The sequence below is a fragment of the Amblyomma mixtum genome, chromosome 1 (genome assembly GCF_055824585.1).
Source record: "Amblyomma mixtum isolate Tamu chromosome 1, ASM5582458v1, whole genome shotgun sequence".
Lineage (NCBI taxonomy): Eukaryota > Metazoa > Arthropoda > Arachnida > Ixodida > Ixodidae > Amblyomma > Amblyomma mixtum.
In genome coordinates, this window is record NC_143012.1 from 65,006,786 (window position 1) to 65,030,778 (window position 23,993).

The following is a 23,993-nucleotide window of genomic DNA, read 5'->3' on the forward strand; positions in this document are numbered from 1 at the left end:
GTGTTCTTGCTGCTACGATCGATCGCGGTTATTTAACCATAAGGCGGCGCCTTTTTTGGGCTGCTTGCTGTTGCTGTTTTGTTGCGACTGAGAGAAGGGTGAAAGGAAATTGCACGGGCCTGCCTACTGGCTCAGCCCAGCAACCACCGCTGCCTAGTGCAGATAGAGGAGAGTTAGAAGATCAGAGGAAAGATAAAGAGAAAAGATAAGACATGCGCAGACGCTGGCTGAAAGAACAGATAAGCGGCAGAAGCGGTGCTCGCTTCACCTCCTCCCTGGGCTGCTTTCGTTTGGGTAGCGCGCAGGCACTTTGCGCCTCGCCTTTGTGTCCTGTCAGCTGACCGAAGATGTAATAATATAAGTGACAGGCGCTGACAACGACGATTCGTCGGAAGGTGACGATTGTGAGCAGTTGCCCCAAATGCCGAAGTGCACGCACGGTGAAAGAAGCCGCAGAAGCCTTGTCCGTGCCAGAGGACTTCTGTGAAAAAATCCCTGACAGTGCGTGTGCCGCGCAGCACCTGGCAGCTGTTAGAGCTATCATAGTCGCTCAAATTCGCTCGAAAAAGCAGGCAACGATAACAGATTTCTTTGCCAAATAAAGGTTGCGGCAAACATTGTTTTTTTGCTGTTCATTCGATAATTCGACATTCGGATAATTCGACAATTTTTCGCGGTCCCGTCAGTGTCGAATTAACGAGCTTTTACTACTTGAATTTAAATGGCACAAAGGTAACTTGACCAAACAGAGCTTGGTCTGCATGATGTGGACAGAGCTATATATGCTAGGAACACCAGGCTAGGAGAAAAACTTGTATCCGCTGGCAATCCAGTGGACAGCAGCGGCACTGGGGATTGAACTCAGCGCCTACTGCACACACGGCAAGAGCTCAAACCACCGGATCATCACTGTTACTGATTAGGGTTACATATTTCCATTCTGACTGTTATCGTGCTCTGTCTTAGGCTTCAATGCTGCTGTGCCAGCTCTCCTGACAGCATCAGTGACAAGCATGAAAATAGCTGGTGCATTGTGCCCACAACATTTCGTACAAAGCTACTGCAGGCGAATCTGACAGGTGCTCATTGGGCAGTTCATTCGGCACAGTAACGATGGGAAGATCTCAGCACAGTTGGCTTCACATGTCACTGTGGCCTCTTATTGCTGCTGTAGCCACTACAAGGCCAAACTGTTCGCATGACGAGTATAGTTGCCAATGCAGTCAATTCTCGATAACCTGAACTCAAAGAACCGAAAATTTGTTTGCATTAAGGAGGAGCCGTTTTAACACACTTTATGCTGGTGGGACCAAAGTGCCGGTTCGAATAAACTAGAAGTTCAAATTAGCCTAGTTCTGATTATCAAGAACCCACTGTAACTCATTCAATTTTTCTCAGCACGGTAACTTTCACTGTCTGTAAAGCTTGCAAAAGGAATCTGTGCTTTGAAAATAACACTGACAGCACATATGGTTCTGAGCACTGCTAAAAACATTGCTAAACATAGCGATGTACACTGATGAATAAACCTGTTTGTCAAGAGGGGCTCAGAGCCCATGGGCGTGGGTGAGGGGGGTCGTAGGGGACAGGGTCAGTTATGGGTCTTTCGACGTCAGAGGTGTGGGCACACTGCATTGCAATAATATGCGATGCAAAGCACACAGCAGTGCACAGCACACACACATACCACAAGACACGCAATGCAAAGTGGAGCACAAAAAAAAAGTTGCGGATGAGGAAAAGAGACAGAGAATGGCCCCCTTTGGCACAATGCACTTGGGGGGGGGGGGGGCACTAACCGTGTGTTGTAGTCAAGAATATTCCCTTTGGGCTTGACGAGAGTTTCGTACACAGGCTGCAGGTCCCAGCCGACCACCGTCACCCTTGTTAGCTCGATACCTTCCGACGTGTAGCACTGCACATAACAGACACAATTCAAGCGTGACGCTCATCGCATAATGCAAACACATTCTCCAAGACCCAGTGCAATCAGGCGACAAAAAAAGAACTGGCAGACAGCAAGTCTAGAGAAAACGATCCTTTATCTCGGTGTCTACAAAACCTATGTGGTAGAAATTGCAGTATGCAACTAAGAAGCACAATATGTACAGCTGGCGCCATATATACAGCATATCACAGTTATATATGTACCTATATACGACATATCAAGAAGGCTTTCCACATATACTGCATACACTATATATCAAGAAGGCTTTCAAAAACGTGCACACACTGCTGCTCCAGATTTTGCGGACAATGAGGCCGTTAACGCTACTACACTAACAGAACAGCTAATAGCCAATGTCCTGAGTTACAAACATCAGCCATCTTGAGGATCCCACGCAAACTGACATCACCATCGTCATCATGCATGTTCCGTCCACTGTAACAGTCAAGCATCTAGGCCCCAGGAGAACAAACCAGAACTGTTAAAAGATGGTAGAGAAAGAGCTGTCTGATTAAAAAATTACCGTATTTTCCGGTGTATAAGATGCACCCTTGTATAAGACGCACCTGCCATATATGCAGGCTGTTATTGAAAAAGTTGGCATATAAGACGCACCCGTGTATAAGACGCACCCCAATTTACCCAGTTAGGCTAGTGAGGCTTAAATAAACATGCTTGTGTGACCATCGTGAAATGCACCGTACCTGTGAGTTCTTAAGCAACGCTAAAGGATCGATAAGGCAACAATCATGCCATACCCGCCCACGTTCTAGCAAAAAAAAAAACAAAAACTCTCCTTATGCCCATAACAACATTTTATTTTCACTTAAAACCTTCGAAGTCTTCATCTTCCGATGCGCTATCGAAAAGTTTGCCCCCTTTCTGGAGGCAATGCAGCTGAAACATTCTCTTGGCACAATGCACGTACTACGTACACAGAGCAAACAAAGTTGCAAAGGGAGACTAAAAAAATTGCCGGCTTGTCTTGACAATGGCGAAAAGCGCGATTGTCGCCATCTTTTTGGCATTTCACATTACTTTTGCTTGGGGCCTTTGAAACGGCCGCGTGTTTATGATCCCGGAAGTCATCATCCCCGCCATTTCATGATAAAGTTACCTAAAAAAGTTGCGCATGGCGGTCCCCGTATTATAGCCGTGTTACAACCGCGTTATTGGTAGCGCTATTTTTCCGGTGAAAAAAGCTTCAGCGTGAACCCGAGTAATTTCTGAACTCACAAAAAAAAAAGCCGAAAAGTTCGCATATAAGACGCACCAGCAAGATTTTTGAAAAAAAGCCGCGTCTTATACACCGGAAAATACCGTACGAGGAACTTTAGTGGCTAAAGTGGTGAAAGGCGAAAGCCTGAGTGCTGCATTCTGCTACGCGATTGTTCACCTCACATTCTGTTGGTGCATTAATTAACTGCCAATTAATGACGCTTAATATTTTGCCTTTAGGAGTGGAACGCGACAGTGTGTTGTAGCGCTGCCAGGGAGTCCATGGAATGCCACCACCTGTTCAGTGGGATGCATTGAACACAATGCTTTTCGAGGAAAGGAAACGGCACAGTAATTCTCTGTCATCTCAGTGGACACCTGAATCCCACCTACAGGAAGGGAGGAAGTAGGAGTGAAAGAAGAAAGAGAAAGAGGGGCCCCTGAGAAAGAGGGGCCCTAATGAAGAAAATGAAAATTGTATTTAAGGAAAGGAAAATTGTATTTGAGGAAAGGAATTTACCCAGTAACTGTGGACACGAGTCGAAAATTGTATTTGAGGAAAGGAAATACTTTCAGGTATTTCGGTGGACACCCAAAATTCCAACAAATTTGCTAACACCTCTTGGTCACAACATTATGCGCCATTAAAGGCTTTCGCCTTAATAACTGAAATGACCCCAGATGTTAGACCAATGCATTAAGGGCCCGCGGTGCAATGCGTTCAAACTGCTTTACTAAGTGTCCTGTCCACGCTAAGCCCGTGAGGTTGCTCGGGGCACTTGCCATTTCACAGTCGAGTGCGTAAACTCCAGGCGTACCCCCTCCGGGGGGTGGACTCTTGGCGAGCGTAGACACAAAGCCCGTCAGCTGGCTTGGCTCTAGGCCTTCGTGTACGTGGCCCTGCAATGGGGAAGGGTGGGGCAGGTAGAGACTCAACTGAGTGGGGTGCTCCAATCCTGGCCAGCACAGCGGGAGAGGGCAGTTACACAGCAATCAGGAGGGCTCGGTCTCGTGACAACCACACGCACATGAAGAAACTACCTAGCTATGTTCGACACGCTCTACACTGCATCCCCACACAGCACATCACTATAGGCTCAACAAAAAAAATTAGCAAACGGTTTAGCATAGCTAAATACAGAATACCATGGGGTAGCACTAGTTACGGTGGACGTTTAGGCTCCTTATGTACTAAAGGCTTTTGACCTAAAGGCATTTGACCTGGAAGGCATTTTCCGTGATGGTCTTTGGCTGTTTTTTTAGTGCAGTAGCACTACTGGGCACATTTTCCGATTTCGGGCATACGTAATCGTCTGAAGCCTGCTTCGTGGCAGGTGTCCTTATGTACTAAAGGCTTTTGACCTAAAGGCCTTTACCTCGAAGGCATTTTCCGTGATGTCCTTCTAAAAGGCCTTCACTTGAAGGCCTTTACCCAAAGTGAAGGCCTTTACCCAAAGGCCATCATGGAAAATGCCTTCCAGGTAAAGGCCTTTAGGTCAAAAGCCTTTAGTACATAAGGTCACCTGCCACAAAGCAGGCTTCAGACGATTACGTATGCCCGAAATCGGAAAAGTGCCCAGTAGTGCTACTGCATTAAAAAAACGGCCATTTGTGCAACAAATACTGATGCATCTTATGCCAATACAGACAATATACAATAGAACCTCAGTGATACGGACACGGTTGATACGAATAACAGTTGATACGCTAACGTCGCAATCACCAGTCATGCTCTACTCACTGTGAGTAGTGAGCTGTGGCCGAGCAGCCGTAAATAATTCCCCTCAGCTACGAAACCAATATGCGTGAATGCATTTCCCCCGCTTCTGCATATGAACTTTATTTATCAGGTGATACAAAAATTTCAGATGACACGAATTTTTTTGCAGCCCGATGAGGTTCGCACCATCAAGATTCTACTGTAAAAACTGGCCTTTACCTTCTGCAACTTATGTTGGCTCCCAGCCACGCTATATATATAAAAGATAGCCTGAGTGATTACGCTAGCGTTGGACACATTCGTGAAAGGCCCAGAAAGAAAGCAGCTAATCCGGCGTGAAGATGTCGTGAAATCGTTAATGACTGCGACATTGCAACTAGCGTGGAAACACAAGGACAGCGACACAAGAAACCGACGGGACAGCACGCTAGACTTCAACTGACGTTTTAATGCACACATAACAGATTTTTACACTTCTATTCGGCGCATGCTCAGGAGACTGTACCCCCACCCCCTTCTCTTTATCAGGAAGCAGGTTGTCAAGCAAACAGTAAAGATTTAAACCAAATTGACGCGCAAGTTTTTCGACAGATAGATTAACTCTTTTCTCGTGAGGGCTACTGAGGGTGTGCTCACGCACTTGTCCCCTGCCTTATCAATGCAAAATGCTTCAAATATCTCCCTATCACCCTGCCTATGAAGCCGCCTCAGCACTCTCGTACATGTGGCTAAAGAGTGGAACGCATTTTTCTTCATTTCCGCCTGTTGTTTTGACTAATTGCATTTGCGGCAATGTGCGGCCAAATGGCCACCCGCCATCAGAGCTGCGACTGTAGTCCGGTGTTTTCGTAGCCTTTCGTTCAGGCACTGGCCTGTTTGGCCAATATAACATTTACCACAGGTCAGTGGGATAAGATACACCACACCGATGGTGCAGTTCACAAACCGCCTGGCGTGTTTTGTTGCGCAGGTTTTTGCCTGGTAAGCATTGTTGACCATTCGGCACATCCTAGACAGCTTTTGTGGGGCAGTCAAAACGACAGGGAGCCGCACTTTCCCGCGGCCTTTTTAATGCGATGGGACAAGTTGTGCATGTAGGGCACAGGCACCGGACGTCCCCCCGGGCCGTCATTGCAGCAGCCTGCACCATCGGTGTGGTGTATCTTATCCCACTGACCTGTGGTAAATGTTATATTGGCCAAACAGGCCAGTGCCTGAACGAAAGGCTACGAAAACACCGGACTACAGTCGCAGCTCTGATGGCGGGGAGCCATTGGCCGCACATTGCCGCAAATGCAAAGTCAAAACAACAGGCGGAAATGAAGAAAAATGCGTTCCACTCTTTAGCCACATGTACGAGAGTGCTGAGGCGGCTTCATAGGCAGGGTGATAGGGAGATATTTGAAGCATTTTGCATTGATAAGGCAGGGGACAAGTGCGTGAGCACACCCTCAGTAGCCCTCACGAGAAAAGAGTTAATCTATCTGTCGAAAAACTTGCGCGTCAATTTGGTTTAAATCTTTACTGTTTGCTTGACAACCTGCTTCCTGATAAAGAGAAGGGGGCGGGGGTACAGTCTCCTGAGCATGCGCCGAATAGAAGTGTAAAAATCTGTTATGTGTGCATTAAAACGTCAGTTGAAGTCTAGCGTGCTGTCCCGTCGGTTTCTTGTGTCGCTGTCCTTGTGTTTCCACGCTAGTTGCAATGTCGCAGTCATTAACGAATTCACACCAATTAGCCCAACTGTCTTCCATGATGTCGTGAAAGATCTGTCACTATTCATTTTCAAAAAGGACCAAACGCCGTTCACATTTCTGATTAGCGACTGAACCTGCTTCGCTCCTAACACTAGAAATGTTGGAATACTCACTTGTCGACAAATATTTTAGTCAAAACTCCGCCAGTCGTGAGTTCCTGCGCACGGCGCTTGTTCTTCTTCTTCTTCACCATATCAGTCTAGCAATATCTTCGTCTTCTCCGCGCACGGTGTGTCTCCGCGTGCTGTGGGATGGCGGACGATGGTTGAAGGCGTGCTTCGATTTTTTTCCTTTGCTGAGACAACAAATATAGATTCGTTTATGGGGTTTGACCTCCCCCGTGCCTATACTGAACTAGAACACAATTCTAGTTCACTATACCCATGCCGACGCCAGTACGGGGATTTTCGCAACTTAAATTGGTTATGGCTGTAGAATGCTCGCGTTTTGCAAAGAGAGTTGGAGTAGCGAACTCACGAGGTGTGAGAGTGGAGACAGGGGTATTGTGCGCAGAACATACCAGACACTTTTAACATACCGTGTTCCCGTTACCGGATTACCGGGAGCCCGCGCGCAGCCAATGAGCATGCGCAAATCTCCTTGACGTTCGCCAGATGGCGCCACGTACCTGGCAGCTACGCGCGCCCCTGCAGCATCGGGACCAATCAGCGCGTGATCACCGGAGATAGGCGGTACTCTGGTAACGGTAACACGGTACGCTAAATGTGTCTACAAACAGAGGTTAGGGTAGCGTGACGCACGCGTTCACGGCTCGCTGCGAGTCGTGCTGGACGCCCGCCTTATCCAACACCGGCGGCTGCGCGGTCGGCGCCAACGACGGCACCGCGATTTCGCCGAACGTGCCATATACAGCTGTCGCGCTGTAAAGGTTCACAACTCGGGGTTTCTGGCGTCATCTTTGCGGTATCAGGCACCTAGGATTGGACGCCAAGCCTTTCACTATGCAAGAAATATTTGGGCTCTTATAAATCAGTTGGCACCATGAACAGGTACACCACGCACTGCCCACAGTGCAAAACACACATATCGATCCGATCGGAATTCAAGCCATTCTTATACCTCCCATGGCGACACTGACTATAGTGTTCAGAAGTACAAGGTCATCATCATCAGCCCGACTACTCCCACTGCAGGGCAAAGATCTCTCCCGTGTCTATCCAATTAACTCTGTCCTTCGCCAGCTGCGCCCACCGCGTCCCCGCAAACTTCTTAATCTCATCCGCCCACCTAACTTTCTGCCCCCCCCCCCCCCCCCCCCTGCTACGCGTGCCTTCTCTTGGTATCCACTCCGTTACCCTTAATGACCAGCAGTTAGCTTGCCTTCACATTACATGCTCTGCCCAAGCCCATTTCATCCTCCTGATTTCGACTAGAAATGACAAAGAAGCTTGGAAATCACTTATGCATTTGAAACTTGGTAAACGACGAAGCACAAGTTCATGGTGTCCACAAATATTCAGCCATGGCACTAACATTTTGATGCAAACAAGGTTGTGAAACGAGCTGCGCACTGCATGTGATGACGGCACATACTTCCCATGTGGTCAAAAATCCGCAGCTCTCCACTAGGTCCTCCTCTATAGCTCGAACGTAGTTTTCAGATGAATTCAACGCACAAAAAGAGGCCAGTCACTTTGAAACAACACTTTTATTGAACGTGGCTCTTGTATTGCTCACAGTTAAGGGGAGAAAAAGCAGGTGAGAGGAAAAGAATTCGTGTGGTATATACATAAATAAAGGTTAACCATCTTCAGAGGCCTTCTTCAGATGCAGAGAGAGCAAAACGTGAAGCACAATCCCAGTTGTGCATGTGATAGAGAGAGGGGCTCTCCGGTCGACGGTGCGTGAACCACATGCGACCAGCACTTGCACGCACGCCTCCGGGAAATGAGGATGGTGGTGGAAGGTTGCACCTCCTCAAGGCTTGGAGGAGAGCACACCTTACCTGTGCGCTAAAAGCAGCCGGACTTAAAAGAAGCCCGACGACACCACAGCAAGAAACCAGTTTTCGCCAAGCCTTCTGACGATGGTGCACATCTCTTACACCGTTGCAAATTATCCAGCGATATGGAGGATGCGAGAAAATACTGCCTCAAAGCATCCTGAACCCACAACAAACAGCTCAGTTTTGCCAAATCCATCCCTCTCGATTGTGACCTTCTGAACGATCCGTTAACTACCTAAGGGGTATTAGTGTGAAATGTCTTCCAAGGCCCAAAGTCTTGGCTCAATTTCTTATAGTTGTGCTCCTTCTGTTTCAGTTTTCATTCGAACATAAAGCTGCAAAATCAGTCACGCACAATCAGCATCAAGTTGAAAACGTTCTTTAACAAATGACAATTTTTGTCTTCTATTCGGTCTGCCTCTCCCTGCAAACTAATCTCATCTGTTCTCCCCATATTTCCTCTCATTTAACTCATGGCATTCTCTCAATATATCACCGACTACCTCAATGGCTTTTAAATAAACAAGATACCTATCACCCAGCCCCCTGATGAAGCAGATGAATGGGTGGTATTCTTGTGCTCTAAGCAGGCCCAGCCTCAAGCTCAGACTGCCGTGAAATATATATTTAAAAAAAAAACGTGCAACAAGGGCCCTTCCTGACGTTCACTCGGTTTTTGCTCGTGGCAGGGCATGTGGCATAATAATGGACAAATGTTTTCACTGCAGGCAGCCCTGGTCTTCTGGGGCATCCAGGACGCACCTCCACCGGCCAAGGAAGTGTGCCGGCAGTTTTGGCCGTTGCGTCTGGTTTTGCCAGTGCGTTGTCCGCGCTGTCATCGGATGCCTTTCTTGAGGTCTTCACGCACTTTCCACAGCATGAGCTCCATGCAGGCTGCCGCGTCCTCCTGGCTGTCGTGACCGTCCACTGCAAGTGCGAAATCCGTCACGGTCAGTTCTGCAAACCAGCATAAGGCATAGTGAAGGAAATCTAGACCGCTTTAATCAAGACCGACTGGCAGACAAAGTAAACTGTGTTTTATCCAAGTGGCCACACAATCTCTCTGTATCGTACAGCCTCAAATAAAACCAGTTGACCAGCACTTACCAGACAATGTACAGATAGCATGATAGGTGTATTTAAGAGATTGGAAGCGGGCGGAGTTGGTAAGGGAACAAACGAGGATTAATGATATCCTAGTTGAAATCAAGAGGAAGAAGTGGGCTTGGGCAGGGCATGTAATGCGAAGGCAAGATAACCGCTGGTCCTTGAGGGTAGCGGAGTGGATTCCAAGAGAAGGCAAGCGCATAGCAGGGGGCGGCAGAAAGTTAGGTGGGCGGATGAGATTAAGAAGTTTGCGGGGACACGGTGGCCGCAACTGGCAAAGGACAGGGTTAAAGGGACAGTGAGGAGAGCTCTATTAATATTTTTTTTAAAGCAAGATCCGATAGTTCGGCATTTCATGGCTTTGTTGCCACTTGGCCGGCAGCGAAAGATGCATTTATTTCTAAGAAATTTGGATTCGAAGTTCAAAAAGCTTTTCCCGCTGCTCTGATTCAAACTTGGGATTCTCTTATGAAGACACAGGACTAAGTGACGTGAAACATGACATGCACATGACATAACACAGACTCCGTGATTTCTCGCCATCGGTATCTTAAGTGTCGGGACATACCGAAGAACAGTAGACCCTGTGGCCTGGGAGCTTTTGACCAACCCTGTACATATTCATGACAACACAGTCCAGCGATCGAAGTTATACGCTATACTCAAAAGGAACTACAAGGGACCTTTAAACAGTAGACACTGCTATGCCACACTGGTCATGCCACAAGTGGCATGACCAGGGGCCCCGGCAAACAAGAAGCCAATGCTAGGGGAACAAGCCCCCAGTGCACGTGTACACCAGAGTGAGAGGGGGTAAATTGATTTTTGAGGAAAGGAAATGGCGCAGTATCTGTCTCACATATCTCAGCGGACACCTGAACCCTGAAACTGTGCGCCTGAACCACACCGGACACCTGAACGTGCCGGACACCTGAACCATGCCGAACACCTGAACCACGCCGCACCGTAAGGGAAGGGAGGAAGGTAGGAGTGAAAGAAGAAAGAGAGAAAGGGGTGCCGTAATGGAGGTCTCCGAATAATTTCGGCTCACCTCCGTTCTGGATGATCTTGTTGAGATTCTCGGCCATGAGGGTGCGCAGGGCGCGCTTGTAGGGCAGCCCCCGGCGGTGGGGGAACACGGCGGCTGTGTCCACCACCCGGCCATGCACCAGACGGAGGGCGCGCAGGTCCGAGTCCAGGCTGTGGCCCAGCAGGAGGGTCTCCGTCGAGAAGAGCGCCAGCAACACCGCCTGCACGTCCCGCAGGCTCGTCTGGACACCCACCATGTCCTCCTCCTTCAGGCCGCTGAACCTGCAAACCCCCGAGGACAACACGTGACGGCGGGCAGTGACTTTATCATGAGAATCATCATCGCATCTCACTGCCAGGACATCCTCAGTTGCATCGGGTGAACAGGCGACCGAGGCCGCATGCTAATTCTAGCTGCCTTCCAAACTAACCCTTTGTAGCACGGCACCTACAATAGTGCTCACAACTTTTCAACCTTTCTAATGAAGCAGCTAGAGGTGTTTTCACAAAGCCGGAGATACCAGCAACGTTTGAAATCCCTGCCGGACAAAACGGTTGGGCCATTTTGTGCCTAAAAAAAATGGGCTCGTTTAACAAACATGCCTTGGCTTTGGATTATGGGGTTTAACGTCCCAAAGCGACTCAGGCTATGAGGGACGCCGTAGTGAAGGGCTCCGGAAATTTCAACCACCTGGGGTTCTTTAAAGGGACCATGCAAAGAATTAAAAAGCGCTTGTAAATGTTAGAAGTGATGCTCAGAAGCATTGACACCAAGTATGAGTCTTCGGAACTCAGCCGGCAATTTATTATGAATTTTTCAAAATCGTGTTTTTTAAAATTCGCGGGCCGTTTGGTGTCTTCGTAGGAAGCCATTTTGGAACCAAAATCGGGAAAACAGACGTCACTAGTCCCATGACGTTGGCAGGCCACCACACGCTGTCATTCGCTCGAGCCGCGGCAGCTACGACGTCACGGGCACACTTCCGGTAGCGGTGAAAATCGTCTGCTCAAGCCGCCGCGCGACCCACTCGGGCAAGCGCGAGCCAGGGCATTGCCCTTGCGCATATGTTTTCAATTTACCTCTGCCGCCTCTTTCTGTCGCGAGTTCGGGAGCCAAGAAAGCGCAGAGACCGGAGAGACACTGCCGACGCACGCTGCTCCTCGGGAGTGGGACAACCGGAAGTCGTAAACCGAACGTCAGCGAATGACGTATTCATGGGCGGTGCCCAGTCCCGGAGCTGTTTTCTTTATTTCTTTATGGTGCCCCGCGCGTACGAGTTGAGGGGGGAGAGGAGGAGCGTGATTTTTAATCGTCTATAACTTCATTGTTATTGATGCTAGCTCAAAAATTCTTGCGCTGGGGTGACAAGTGATGAATTGCCTATCTGTATGTAATATCGATAAATTTATTTCATAGTCCCTTTAATGAGTACTGACATCGCACAGTACATGGCCCTCTTGAATTTCACCTCCATTGAAATTCAACTGGCGCAGCCGGGATCGAGCCCTGCGTCTTTCAGGTCAGCAGCCAAGCACCATAACTCCGCAGCGGGTAGATGGACTACACAAAGTTATATGGTCGGTCTAGGGGGCATTGTCTGCCACTGCCACTTTTTCCTTCTCTCACATGGTGGATTGTTTTACCAAAGGACACTGTAGCCGAGTCTTCGTCGCAGAAAAAGCTTTGGATGATTGGGCATTAAAGGGGTTGTGAAAAGAAAATGAAGCTGCCCGGTTTTAATTTTTACTGCTTCCATAAACATTAGACATGCTGATTCCGTAATATTTCGACTCAATATTGAGTCTGCATTTAATAAAGCCCGTTCGAAATCGCTGCCTTTTTGTGCTCATGAAACGACCATGCGCCGCCGTCGGCTGGAACACGCACTACTCGACTACGTCATTTTAAGATCTTCAGAAACGTACGGATATCTTCAACTTTAGTTTGCCCTAAAATAATAGCTTTATGAGAAATTCAGAAAGTGAAACAAGGTTTTCCAATTATTTGCACGCGTAATTACACTTTAAACTGCAGCGCGTGCTCACATCAATCACTGACCTGGGACCAGTTTCGGTTTCGGTTCTGCTTCTCCATCCTCCTTGGCTTCAGTATCAGCGGCTCGATATAGCCTTGCTTACGTGAACCTATCTAGGCGGTGTTCCTTGACAGCGGTGGTTTGAGTCAGAGAATTGAGCTGAGCAAGGTCAGCCCATCTCGACGACTCTCTGTTTACATGAACTCGATACGAACGAGTCAGCTATCGTTGCGCGCATCGGCTCCGCGCTTCTCTTCTTTGCTGCAGAAAAATATATTCCAGAAGCGTGAAGAGGGTTAGGCATAATTTGCAGACGGGGCTGCGAGTCAACCCACCCCTTGCGATAGAGATAAAGACTCGAGTCCACGACCGGGTTCGGAGGTTCACGGTCGGGCTCCCGCAGGCAGAGATGTCGCGGGCTCTCGGCATGACTGCTACTTGCCGGGCGCGCGACGTGCCGTTGCGAGCGGCGTAACAACGACTGACAGCAGCTCGCCGCCTGCGCCCAACCGATGCCAATGACAGGCCGCACGCGGCGCGGCGCACTGACAAGGGGCAGAATGCGAGAGCGCAGAGTGCCAGCATCATAATGACGCGGGGGCGCGATTCTCGGGGCCGGCCTGTCAGCTTGGATGCCGGCCGCCGGCGTCAGAAAAACACGCTAGTATTATTTGTTCACGCTCATAACAAGCCCTGGAATAGATGAATGCCAAAAATGAATCATTTTTGAGGATCGTTGGCTGATGGCGAGTTTCTGGCAGTATTTAATTCGGCGATACAAGCAAATTTCATCTCATGACCGCTTTGTTTACTGCCTGGTCGCCGCTCGCATAGCTGGCATTTGCTAGCTCCGCTGGCGTCGCAGAATCGAGCATATCTTTATTTTATTACGGGACAGGTTCACTGTTAAAGGGGTGACGAGAGTAGTACCTTTTACAGCGCTGACCAATTCCGAAGCTCCCTCAGCTGCGGTATCGATAGTATCGATGCAAAACCAGGTAGGCTTAGCGACGACCAGGGCCGCCGGCAAGCCTCGCAGTTCATCGCCCGGCGCGTCCGCAGGCGTCGTCGTTGCCGAAACCTCGGCATGCTGCCACTGTTCGAACATCACAGGTAGCCTTTCTGATAGCATGGCTGTTTCGTCATTTCTGGTGCGAATGTGAAATACAGCGAGTCTGCAGGCCGGCCGGCAAACCTGGATCCCGTCCGCTGGCGTCATAAAAATGAGCAAAGATTTTTCTTCACGTAAATAATAAACTGTGGAAGCAAGAAGTGTGGAAAATAGATCATTTTTGAGGATCGTTGAACAATTCCGAGTTGCTGGTAGAAGCAGCAACTGTAATACGAGCGAATTTCTTGCCACAACCGCCGCTCAGCTGCCGCTGCCCGGCCGTGCGGTCCGGCTTGCGCGCCTGGCGTCCGCTATATAGCTCCGCTGCCGAGCGCACCGCAACAATGACCATATTTTTTGTTGTGAGACGATGGTGCTGACAGTAAAGCGATGCCAAAAGCAGGTATTTTATTATAACCCAGGCTACTTCCGAAGCGCTGTCCACCGCGGCTTCGATGCGACGACCAGGGCAGCCAGAGAGCAGTGCAGTTCGTCGCCCGGCGCGCCCGCTTTGTCGCCGCCCGCTTGCTTTGCTTTGTCGCCGCCCGAGTAGAGCCGGCAGTCTTTCTTATCACACCGCTATTTTGTCTTTTCTGGTGCGAACTTCAGCAGCCAAGCAGCGCGCTGGCGCTGGCGTGCGGTGGAAAAGTGTTCCACCGGATGTGGGCCGGGCATGAGTCTAGCGGCGCAAAGATGCTTGCCGCTCCGTGTCCCTGCTTGCAGTAGGCGGCCGTTCGCAAGCGGCGACTGGTGCGGCGCGCCGGCCAAGTTTTCGCATATATGTCAGCTTGACAGCTAGCAGACTCCATTCTGAGCAGACGACAGTGCCACATTCGAGTCAACATGCATGCTGTAACCTCGGTCAACTATGGCTAAACAGGCCTCGCTAAGCCGCCATGTTGTGTTGACGACGGAAGCCTCTGATTGGCTTCTTAAAATGACGTTTGCTGTGAGTTGAGGGGGACGCGCGCTGGGAAACCGAAATTTAGTTTTTTTCGCTATTCAATCAACCCAGACGATGAAACGAACCAAGGTATACTATAGAATGAAGGGTCAGAATTCCAAATACACACGTCGTTCAAAATTTTCGGAAAACGTTTCACGACCCCTTTAACGCATTTTATGAAGAACAGGAGGGCTGCAATTCCTCGAGCGTGGAAGCGCACAGCGTGTGTGAATTCCTCTCAAGTTTTTGAGCTGTTGACATTATATTTGTGAAGTAGGGGATCCGCAATATACACACACAAATTTTCAGATTTTTCTCAATACAGTAGAACCCCGTTCATACGTTTTTCACCGGACCGGGAAAAAAAACGTAACAGCCGGGAAAACGCAACAGTGAGGAAAGCACCGAAAATTAATGAAAACAGTGCAGCTTTGACTTGACACAATTTATTTCCGCAAATTGACCCTAGGACTTTAAAAAATCGAGAATGGTGGATTGCAGTTTCTTTCGCTCGCTGGAAAGAACAACGCGTTTCTCAATAGCAAAGGCCGCATTGCTGTCAGCGTCGCTTTGCGGTGCGGCCACACCGCACACAGCAGTGCTGTGCAGTTCACGCGCTCACTGCAGTCCACGCTGAAGCGACGTTGTGCACAGCGTCAAGCACTGAAATTTTCGTAGGCTGCTCGCCGCGCTGCTCCGCGTAGGCCGCCCTGACTGCCTGTCGACTGCATTTAGTACGTCCAGCTTTTCCTCAAGGGGAAGCGCCTTCCACTTACGCAAAGCTATCACGCCATCAAAGCACGATAAAGATGTTGTTGCGACTGAGAGAAGGATGAAAAGGAAATTGCACGGGCCTGCCGACTGACTCCAGCCGAGCCACCACTGCTGTCACTTGCAGATAGAGGAGAGTTAAAAGATAAAAAGAAAGAGCGAAAGAAAAGAAAAGACGCGCGTCGCAACAACTGCGTCCGCCGAAGCATACGCTGGATGAGAAGAACAGATAAGCGCCCGCAGCCGCGCCTCCTCGTCACCACCTCCCACGATAAAGATCCCGGCATTCGGCGTTCGCGAGGCAGATAGCCATCTAGTGGCGGCCTCTCCAACTCGCGTGCGGCTTCTTGCAGCCAGTTCCGTAGCCAAGCCTGGCCAAGACTCGTCAAAAATCAAAATGCCGGTTGGCGCGCATTGCCCGGGTGGGTTCGGGGAGCCCGGTTGCGACGTATCATGCGGGATCGTTTCCTCGGCTACGACGTAACAGCGGGGTTCCCAATACATTGGATCCTATGGAAGCTATGCCGGGACCCGAAGAAAACGACGTAACAGCCGGGAAAACGCAGCAGTGAGGAACGTAACAGCGGGGTTCTACTGTATCAGAATACAGTCCGTGTCCGAGAGGGTTAAACTGATGACAGTAACTGAACAACACCACCTGAGAGGAGCATGCTTTATACCACTCGCCTCACGCCCTGATGGACCAGAATTATAAGATTACCATTACTTGAATTTAAATGGCATAAAGGTAACTTGACCAAACAGAGTTTGGTCTGCATGATGTGGGCAGAGCTATAGGCTAGGAACACCAGGCTAGGAGAAAAGCTTGTATCCGCTGGCAATCCAGTGGACAGCAGCGGCACTGGGGATTGAACTCAGCGCCTACTGCACACAGCAAAAGCTCAAACCACCAGGTCCTCATTTTGGTTGACTAGAGTTGCACAATTCCACTATGACTGTTGTCATGCTCTGTCTCGGGCTTCAATGCTGCTGTGCCAGCTCTCCTGACAGCATCAGTGACAAGCATGAAAATAGCTGGTGCATTGTGCCCACAACATTTCGTACAAAGCTACTGACAGGTGCTCATTGGGCAGTTCATGCAGCACAGTAATGATGGGAAGATCTCAGCACAGTTGGCTTCACATGTCACTGTGGCCTCTTATTGTAGCTGTAGCCACTCCAAGGGCAGGCTGTTAGAATGACGAGTATATTTGCCAATGCAGTCAATTCTCAATAACCTGAACTCAAAGAAGAACCGAAAGTTTGTTTGCATTAAAGAGGAGCCGTTTTAACACACTTGATGCTGGTCGGACCAAACCGTCGGTTCGAATAAACTAGAAGTTCAAATTAGCCTAGTTCTGCTTATTGAGAACCCATTCAATTTCCTCAGCACGGTAACTTTCACTGTCTGTAAAGCTTGCAGATGGAATCTGTGCTTCGAAAATAATACTCGGAACAACACCTATGGTTCTGAGCGCTGCTAAAAACACTGCTAAACGTAGCGATGTACACTGATGAATAAATCTGTTTGTCAAGAGGGGCTCAAAGCCCGTGGGTGTGGGTGAGGGGGGTCGTAGGGGACAGGGTCAGTTATGGGTCTTTTGACATCACAGGTGCGGGCACATTGCATTGCATTGCAATAATATGCAATGCAAAGCACACAGCAGTGCACAGCACACACACATACCACAAGACACACAGTGCAAAGTGGACCACAAAAAAAAAGTTGCGGATGAGGAAAAGAGACAGAGAATGGCCCCCTTTGGCACAATGCACTTGGGGGGGGGGGGGGGGCACTAACCGTGTGTTGTAGTCGAGAATATTCCCTTTGGGCTTGACGAGAGTTTCGTACACAGGCTGCAGGTCCCAGCCGACCACCGTCACCCTTGTTAGCTCGATACCTTCCGACGTGTAGCACTGCACATAACAGACACAATTCAAGCGTGACGCTCGTCGCATAATGCAAACACATTCTCCAAGACCCAGTGCAATCAGGCGACAAAAAAAAAACTGGCAGACAGCAAGTCTAGAGAAAACGATCCTCTATCTCGGTGTCTACAAAACCTATGTGGTAGAAACTGCAGTATGCAACTAAGAAGCACAATATGTACAGCTGGCACCATATATACTGCATATTTATTTTATTTATTTATTTATTGGTACATACTGTCCATCCCATATGGGATTATAACAGGAAGGGCATAAGTTGAACAGTCTAAAGCACAATAAGGCAAAGCAAGCATAATATACAAAGGTAAACACTCAGCGTTGTGGGGGTAAGATGTTTAACAAAAACTCAAGAATAGAAGTAAAGGGGTATAAACTTTCAAATGGACGGAACAGAAAACAGTAATCATGGAACAGAACAGACACTGGAAGCCAATGAATCAATATTTTAAAAATAATAGGCAAAAATGGAAGGTAATGCAACGGAAGAACATATAGAAAAGCGCACACAATGAACACGATTTGTGCCTGACTGGAAGACGGGTACATATGAAAAAGTACGTCAAGCATTTATTCCGTACCCAGTTGGTGTTCGACGAGGGCTACAAAGGTATTTAATGATGAGCAGCTTGTGATGGTTGGGTCAAGGGTATTCCATTCGCGTATGGTTAGTGGGAAGAATGAGTGTTTAAAGCAGTCGGTCCGGAAAGTGTACTCGTTTAAAGTACGAGAGTGCTTATGGCGTGTGGGCCTGGTATCTGTAAAGATACCAGGCCCACACAGTTATATATCTATATACGACATATCAAGAAGGCTTTCCACATACACTACATACACTGTATATCAAGAAGGCTTTCAAAAACGTGCACACACTGCTGCTCCAGATTTTACAGACAATGAGGCCGTTAACGCTACTACACTAACAGAACAGCTAATAGCCAATGTCCTGAGTTACACACATCAGCCATCTTGAGGATCCCACGCAAACTGACATCACCATCATCATCATCATCATGCATGTTCCGTCCACTGCAACAGTCAAGTATCTAGGCCCCAGGAGAACTAACCAGAACTGTTAAAAGATGGTAGAGAAAGAGCTGTCTGATTGAAAAATTACGAGGAACTTTAGTGGCTAAAGTGGTGAAAGGCGAAAGCCTGAGTGCTGCATTCTGCTAAAATGAGGCCGTTGATGACGCTACTACGCTAACAGAACAGCTAATAGCCAATGTCCTGAGTTACACACCATCTTGAGGATCCCACGCAAACTGACATCACCATCATCATCATCATCATCATGCATGTTCCGTCCACTGCAACAGTCAAGCATACAGGCCCCGGGAGAACTAACCAGAACTGTTAAAAGATGGTAGAGAAAGAGCTGTCTGATTAAAAAATTACGAGGAACTTTAGTGGCTAAAGTGGTGAAAGGCGAAAGCCTGAGTGCTGCATTCTGCTACAATGAGGCCGTTGACGCTACTACGCTAACAAAACAGCTAATAGCCAATGTCCTGAGTTACACACCATCTTGAGGATCCCACGCAAACTGACATCACCATCGTCATCATCATGCATGTTCCGTCCACTGTAACAGTCAAGCATCCAGGCCCCAGGAGAACTAACCAGAACTGTTAAAAGATGGTAGAGAAAGAGCTGTCTGATTAAAAAATTACGAGGAACTTTAGTGGCTAAAGTGGTGAAAGGCGAAAGCCTGAGTGCTGCATTCTGCTACGCGATTGTTCACCTCACATTCTGTTGGTGCATTAAAGGGTCCCTGAAAGGGGTGTCTGAGGTTGGCAAAAAAATACTTGCATTATGTAGAGCGTAGGCCACTGAACGTTCAGGCCGCGTACAATACATCAAAGGCGAGTAGATAATTTATAATACATTTTCAAAAACTACCTCTCCCGAGCCTCGCGGCGACCAGCGGCGGTGAACTTCCGCCCGAATCCGTACTCATTACGTCAGTTTGTACTCTTTACGTCACAAGTGCTGGGCTATGATTGGTTCGCGGTGCCAACGTGAAATCACGCATTTAACAAACTAGAAGTTCTAGATACTTCACACTCTTACTCTTTTCGGAAACATTTCGCATTTCAGCAAGCAGAGTTGTCGTTTATATGCATGTTTACGCAGTTATTGTGTGTTGGGTGTCAGAAATTAGTACTGCACTTCCGGTTTACAATGTTTTCGTCTGCTCGTGCCGCTTGTGTCACTCCGCCGGCGCCGCCGTCGAACCGAATCGAGGTGCAATTTAGAGTCACCGCACTACTGATTTCTGTCGCGACCTCCGTCGCATGCGCAATAAAAATGGACCGGCCGTGCTGTGTCGTTGGTTGCAAAGCCAGGGTTCGGCAAGATGTTGCCCTTCGGCACTGTCTGCCGAAAGATGGAAGTGAGCGAGCTGTCGTCGTCGTCAGGATTCAGCGCCCGATTTCTGAACGCCGTGTCCTTAAAAACTTGGCCGACGCGCCGCACCGATCATCGCTTGCGAACTGCCGCCCCACTACAAGCAGGGAGACTCGGAGCGGTGAGCATCGCTGCGCCGCTCTACCCAAGCTCCGCTCACAACCGGTGTCGCTCTTCGCCGCCGTGCAGCAATGCCTTAGCGCTGCTTGGGATGGCGTACAAATATCACAAGGCAAGATCGCCTTGTTATCAGAAATACTTCTCGAGCAGCGACAAAGCATGCCTGCTTATGTTGCGAGCTTTCGGCAACGGCACCGCTCGCGGCGCTCGCGGGTTCTCCGGGCGACGAGCTCTGCTGCTGCCTGGCTGCCGTGGTCGTCGCTAGGCCTATTGCCTCTGTGGCATCGAAGCTGCAGCGGCCGGCGCTTCGGAAGTCGCCTGAGCTATAATAAAAGGCTTACTCTACACATCGCTTTGCAGTCAACAGCGTCATCTCACAATAAAATAATAGTATGGTCACTTTCCGCGACTCCTTCAGCAGCGCAGCGAGCGGGCGCCAGGCGAGCCGGACCCCACGTCGGGCCAGCGGTAGCTGCGAGACGGTTGTGGCAAGAAATTGGCTCGTATTACAGTCGTTACCTTTACCAGCAGCTCAGTATTGGTCAGCGATCTTCAAAAATGACACATTTTTCACATTTCTTATCCCAGGGTTTATTATTTGCGTCAAGAACACACTTTAGCTCGTTTTTATGTCGCCGGCAGACGGGATCCAGGCTGGCCGGCTGGCCGGCCGGCATGCTCGGCGTACATCACGTTCGCACAAGAAAATGCAAAACAGCCATGATACCAGCGAGGATGCTTCCTAGATTCGAGCAACGAAAATATGTCTGTGCAAAAGTCGATCTTTCGGCAACGACACCGCCTGCGGCAACGCCGCGCGACGAACTGCGCGCTGGCCCCAGGCTGCCCTAGTCGTCGCTAGGCCTATCTGGTTTCGCATCGAAACCACAGCTGACTGCGCTTCGGAAGTTGCCTGCGCTATAAGAAAAGGCCTACTATTCACATCGCTTTACTGCGAACTCATCCCATAATAAAATATATGGTCGATTTCCACGATGCCTTCAGCAACGAAGCTAGCAGACGGTAGGCGAATCGCACCAAGTAGCAGCAGCACCAAAGCGGCTGTTGGATTACATTTGCTTGTATCGCAGTCATCACTTTTACCAGCAACTCGGTATTGGTTAACGATCGTCAGAAATTATGCATTTTTGACATGCATCTATCCTAGGGCTTGCTATGGACGAGAACAAACAATACTAGCGCGTTTTTCAGTCGCCGGCGGCCGGCATCAAGGCTGGCAGGCCGGCCCGGCGTGGCTCGGCGCCGAGCGCCCTGAGCAGCGCGCTGTACGGCATCATGACGCTGCCGCTCTCCGCGCTCGTACCCGCTTCCCGTCGTTCCTTCAGGTCGGGGTCCATAGTACGAGAGAAGCCGCAGCGACGGTTGCGAGACACAGGTGAACACAGCAGACAGCGGGAAAGCGAGCGAGCGAGCGAAAGAGCGCGTCAACCGGAAGTAAACAAACCGATCTCGTCGATGACGTATTTGTGGGCGGAGCATGGTCCCGGCCTGTAATCTTTATTTTTTTATCGTTCGCTCCGGTGTACGAGTTGAGAGGGAAAAGGATGGTGGTCATTTTTAATAGCCATTATCTCTGGTTCCACACAAGCTAGATCAAAAATTTTTGCGGTAGGATGATGGATCGTTCAGTGTGTATCAATACTTCGACTTCTCTTTGCCTACATGGACACCGTTTCAGGGACCCTTTAATTAACTGCCAATTAATGACGCTTAATCTTTTGCCTTTAGGAGTGGAACGCAACAGTGTGTTGTAGCGCTGCCAGGGAGTCCATGGAATGTTACCACCTGTTCAGTGGGATGCATTGAACACAATGCTTTTTGAGGAAAGGAAATGGCACAGTAATTCTCTGTCATCTCAGTGGACACCTGAATCCCACCTACAGGAAGGGAGGAAGTAGGAGTGAAAGAAGAAAGAGAAAGAGGGGCCCCTGAGAAAGAGGGGCCCTAATGAAGAAAATGAAAATTGTATTTGAGAAAAAGAATTTACCCAGTAACTGTGGACACAAGTGGAAAATTGTATTTGAGGAAAGGAAATTGCACAGTAACTGTCTCACATATTTCGGTGGACACCCAAAATTCCAACAAATTTGCTAACACCTCTCGGTCACAGCATTATGCGCCATTAAAGGCTTTCGCCTTAAAGGGGCTGTGAAACACTGCTTGTGGGGATACCGGCTATACTTCAGGTGGGTTCTTTATGTCACACAGATGCTGACTTAAAAAGAATTACAGGAATCGATGCACAGGAACGGGAGTTATTCAGAGAAGAAATTTCAAAATACAAGCAAATAAAATGCTGCCCTCAACTCGATTTTGGCGAGGCTTCCCACTCCTATTTCGCTCTCCCAATGACAGCACCTGGCGCAACCAATCAAAACAGCCAGCCAGAGCACGTCACGGAAGTTTGTACTCCATGGTTGCCTGCTCTCTGTAACTCGTTCTTGCTGAGACTGGCACCGTCGTTTCCACGCCAGAGCGCCCCTGGTGGTGTATTTTTATTTTACTTGCTTTGCAGGGCTTTTATCTCAGACAAACAAGTTGGTTTTGTTGATCTAATATAAAACGCAGACAGGTGACAAAATGTGTCTCTATTTATTCACACAATTTGCAGTATATTTACTGTTTGTCCGATCATCAAGCTCGCACCAGGTGATGTCATATCCGCTGCTAAAAACCCGACACTGTGTGGCGACACCATCAGAGCCATGAAGTTGTTTTTGGGAGGACATTAAAATATTAAAAAGCGGAATATATGCGGTGTTACTGACGCTAATAGCACCATTATAACTGACTGTATGCAATCAACAGGCAAAACAGTTAACTAAGATTGTGTTTCTGGGCCCCTTTAATAACTGAAGTGACCCCAGATGTTAGACCAATGCATTAAGGGCACACGGTGCAATGCGTTCAAACTGCTTTACATAGTGTCCTGTCCATGCTAAGCCAGTGAGGTTGCTTGGGGCACTTGCCATTTCACAGTCGAGTGCGTAAACTCCAGGACTGCCCCCTCCGGGGGGTGGGCTCTTGGCGAGCGTAGACACAAAGCCCGTCAGCTGGCTTGGCTCTAGGCCTTCGTGTACATGGCCCTGCAATGGGGAAGGGTGGGGCAGGTAGAGACATAACTGAGTGGGGTGCTGCGATCCTGGCCAGCATAGCGGGAGAGGGAAGTTACACAGCAATCAGGAGGGCTCGGTCTCGTGACAACCACACGCACATGAAGAAACTACTTAGCTATGTTCAACACGCTCTACACTGCATCCCCACACAGCTCATCACTAGGCTCAACAAAAAAATTAGCAAACGGTTTAGCATAGCTAAATACAGAATACCACGCGGTAGCACTAGTTACGGTGGACGTTTAGGCTCCTTATGTACTAAAGGCTTTTGACCTAAAGGCATTTGACCTGGAAGGCATTTTCCGTGATGGCCTTTGGCTGTTTCTTTAGTGCAGTAGCACTACTGGGCACATTTTCCGATTTCGGGCATACGTAATCGTCTGAAGCCTGCTTCGTGGCAGGTGTCCTTATGTACTAAAGGCTTTTGACATAAAGGCCTTTACCTGGAAGGCATTTTCCGTGATGTCCTTCTAAAAGGCCTTCACTTGAAGGCCTTTACCCAAAGGCCATCATGGAAAATGCCTTCCAGGTAAAGGCCTTTAGGTCGAAAGCCTTTAGTACATAAGGACACCTGCCCCAAAGCAGGCTTCAGGCAAGTATGTGTGCCCGAAATCGGAAAATGTGCCCAGTAGTGCTATTGCACTAAAAAAAAAGGCCATTTGTGCAACAAACACTGATGCATCTAATGCCAATGCAGACAATATACAATAGAACCTCAGTGATACGGACGCGGTTGATACGAATAACGGTTGACACGCTAACGTCGCAATCGCC

At 48.9% G+C, this 23,993-nt stretch overlaps 1 protein-coding gene across 1 annotated transcript in view; it reads right to left on the bottom strand.

The window, feature by feature from the left end:
• Positions 1–8,293: 8,293 nt before the first annotated feature.
• The window catches only part of LOC149366533 (uncharacterized), a 53,717-nt gene continuing 38,017 nt past the window's right edge, over positions 8,294–23,993 (bottom strand). Inside the window, exons 13-16 of the mRNA XM_089551268.1 lie at positions 23,073–23,189; positions 17,411–17,526; positions 10,768–11,027; positions 8,294–9,536 (exon numbers count right to left, since the gene is read on the bottom strand). Coding sequence (XP_089407394.1) covers positions 9,445–9,536; positions 10,768–11,027; positions 17,411–17,526; positions 23,073–23,189 — 585 coding nt within the window. The 3' untranslated portion in view covers positions 8,294–9,444. The remainder of the gene's footprint in view (positions 9,537–10,767; positions 11,028–17,410; positions 17,527–23,072; positions 23,190–23,993) is intronic.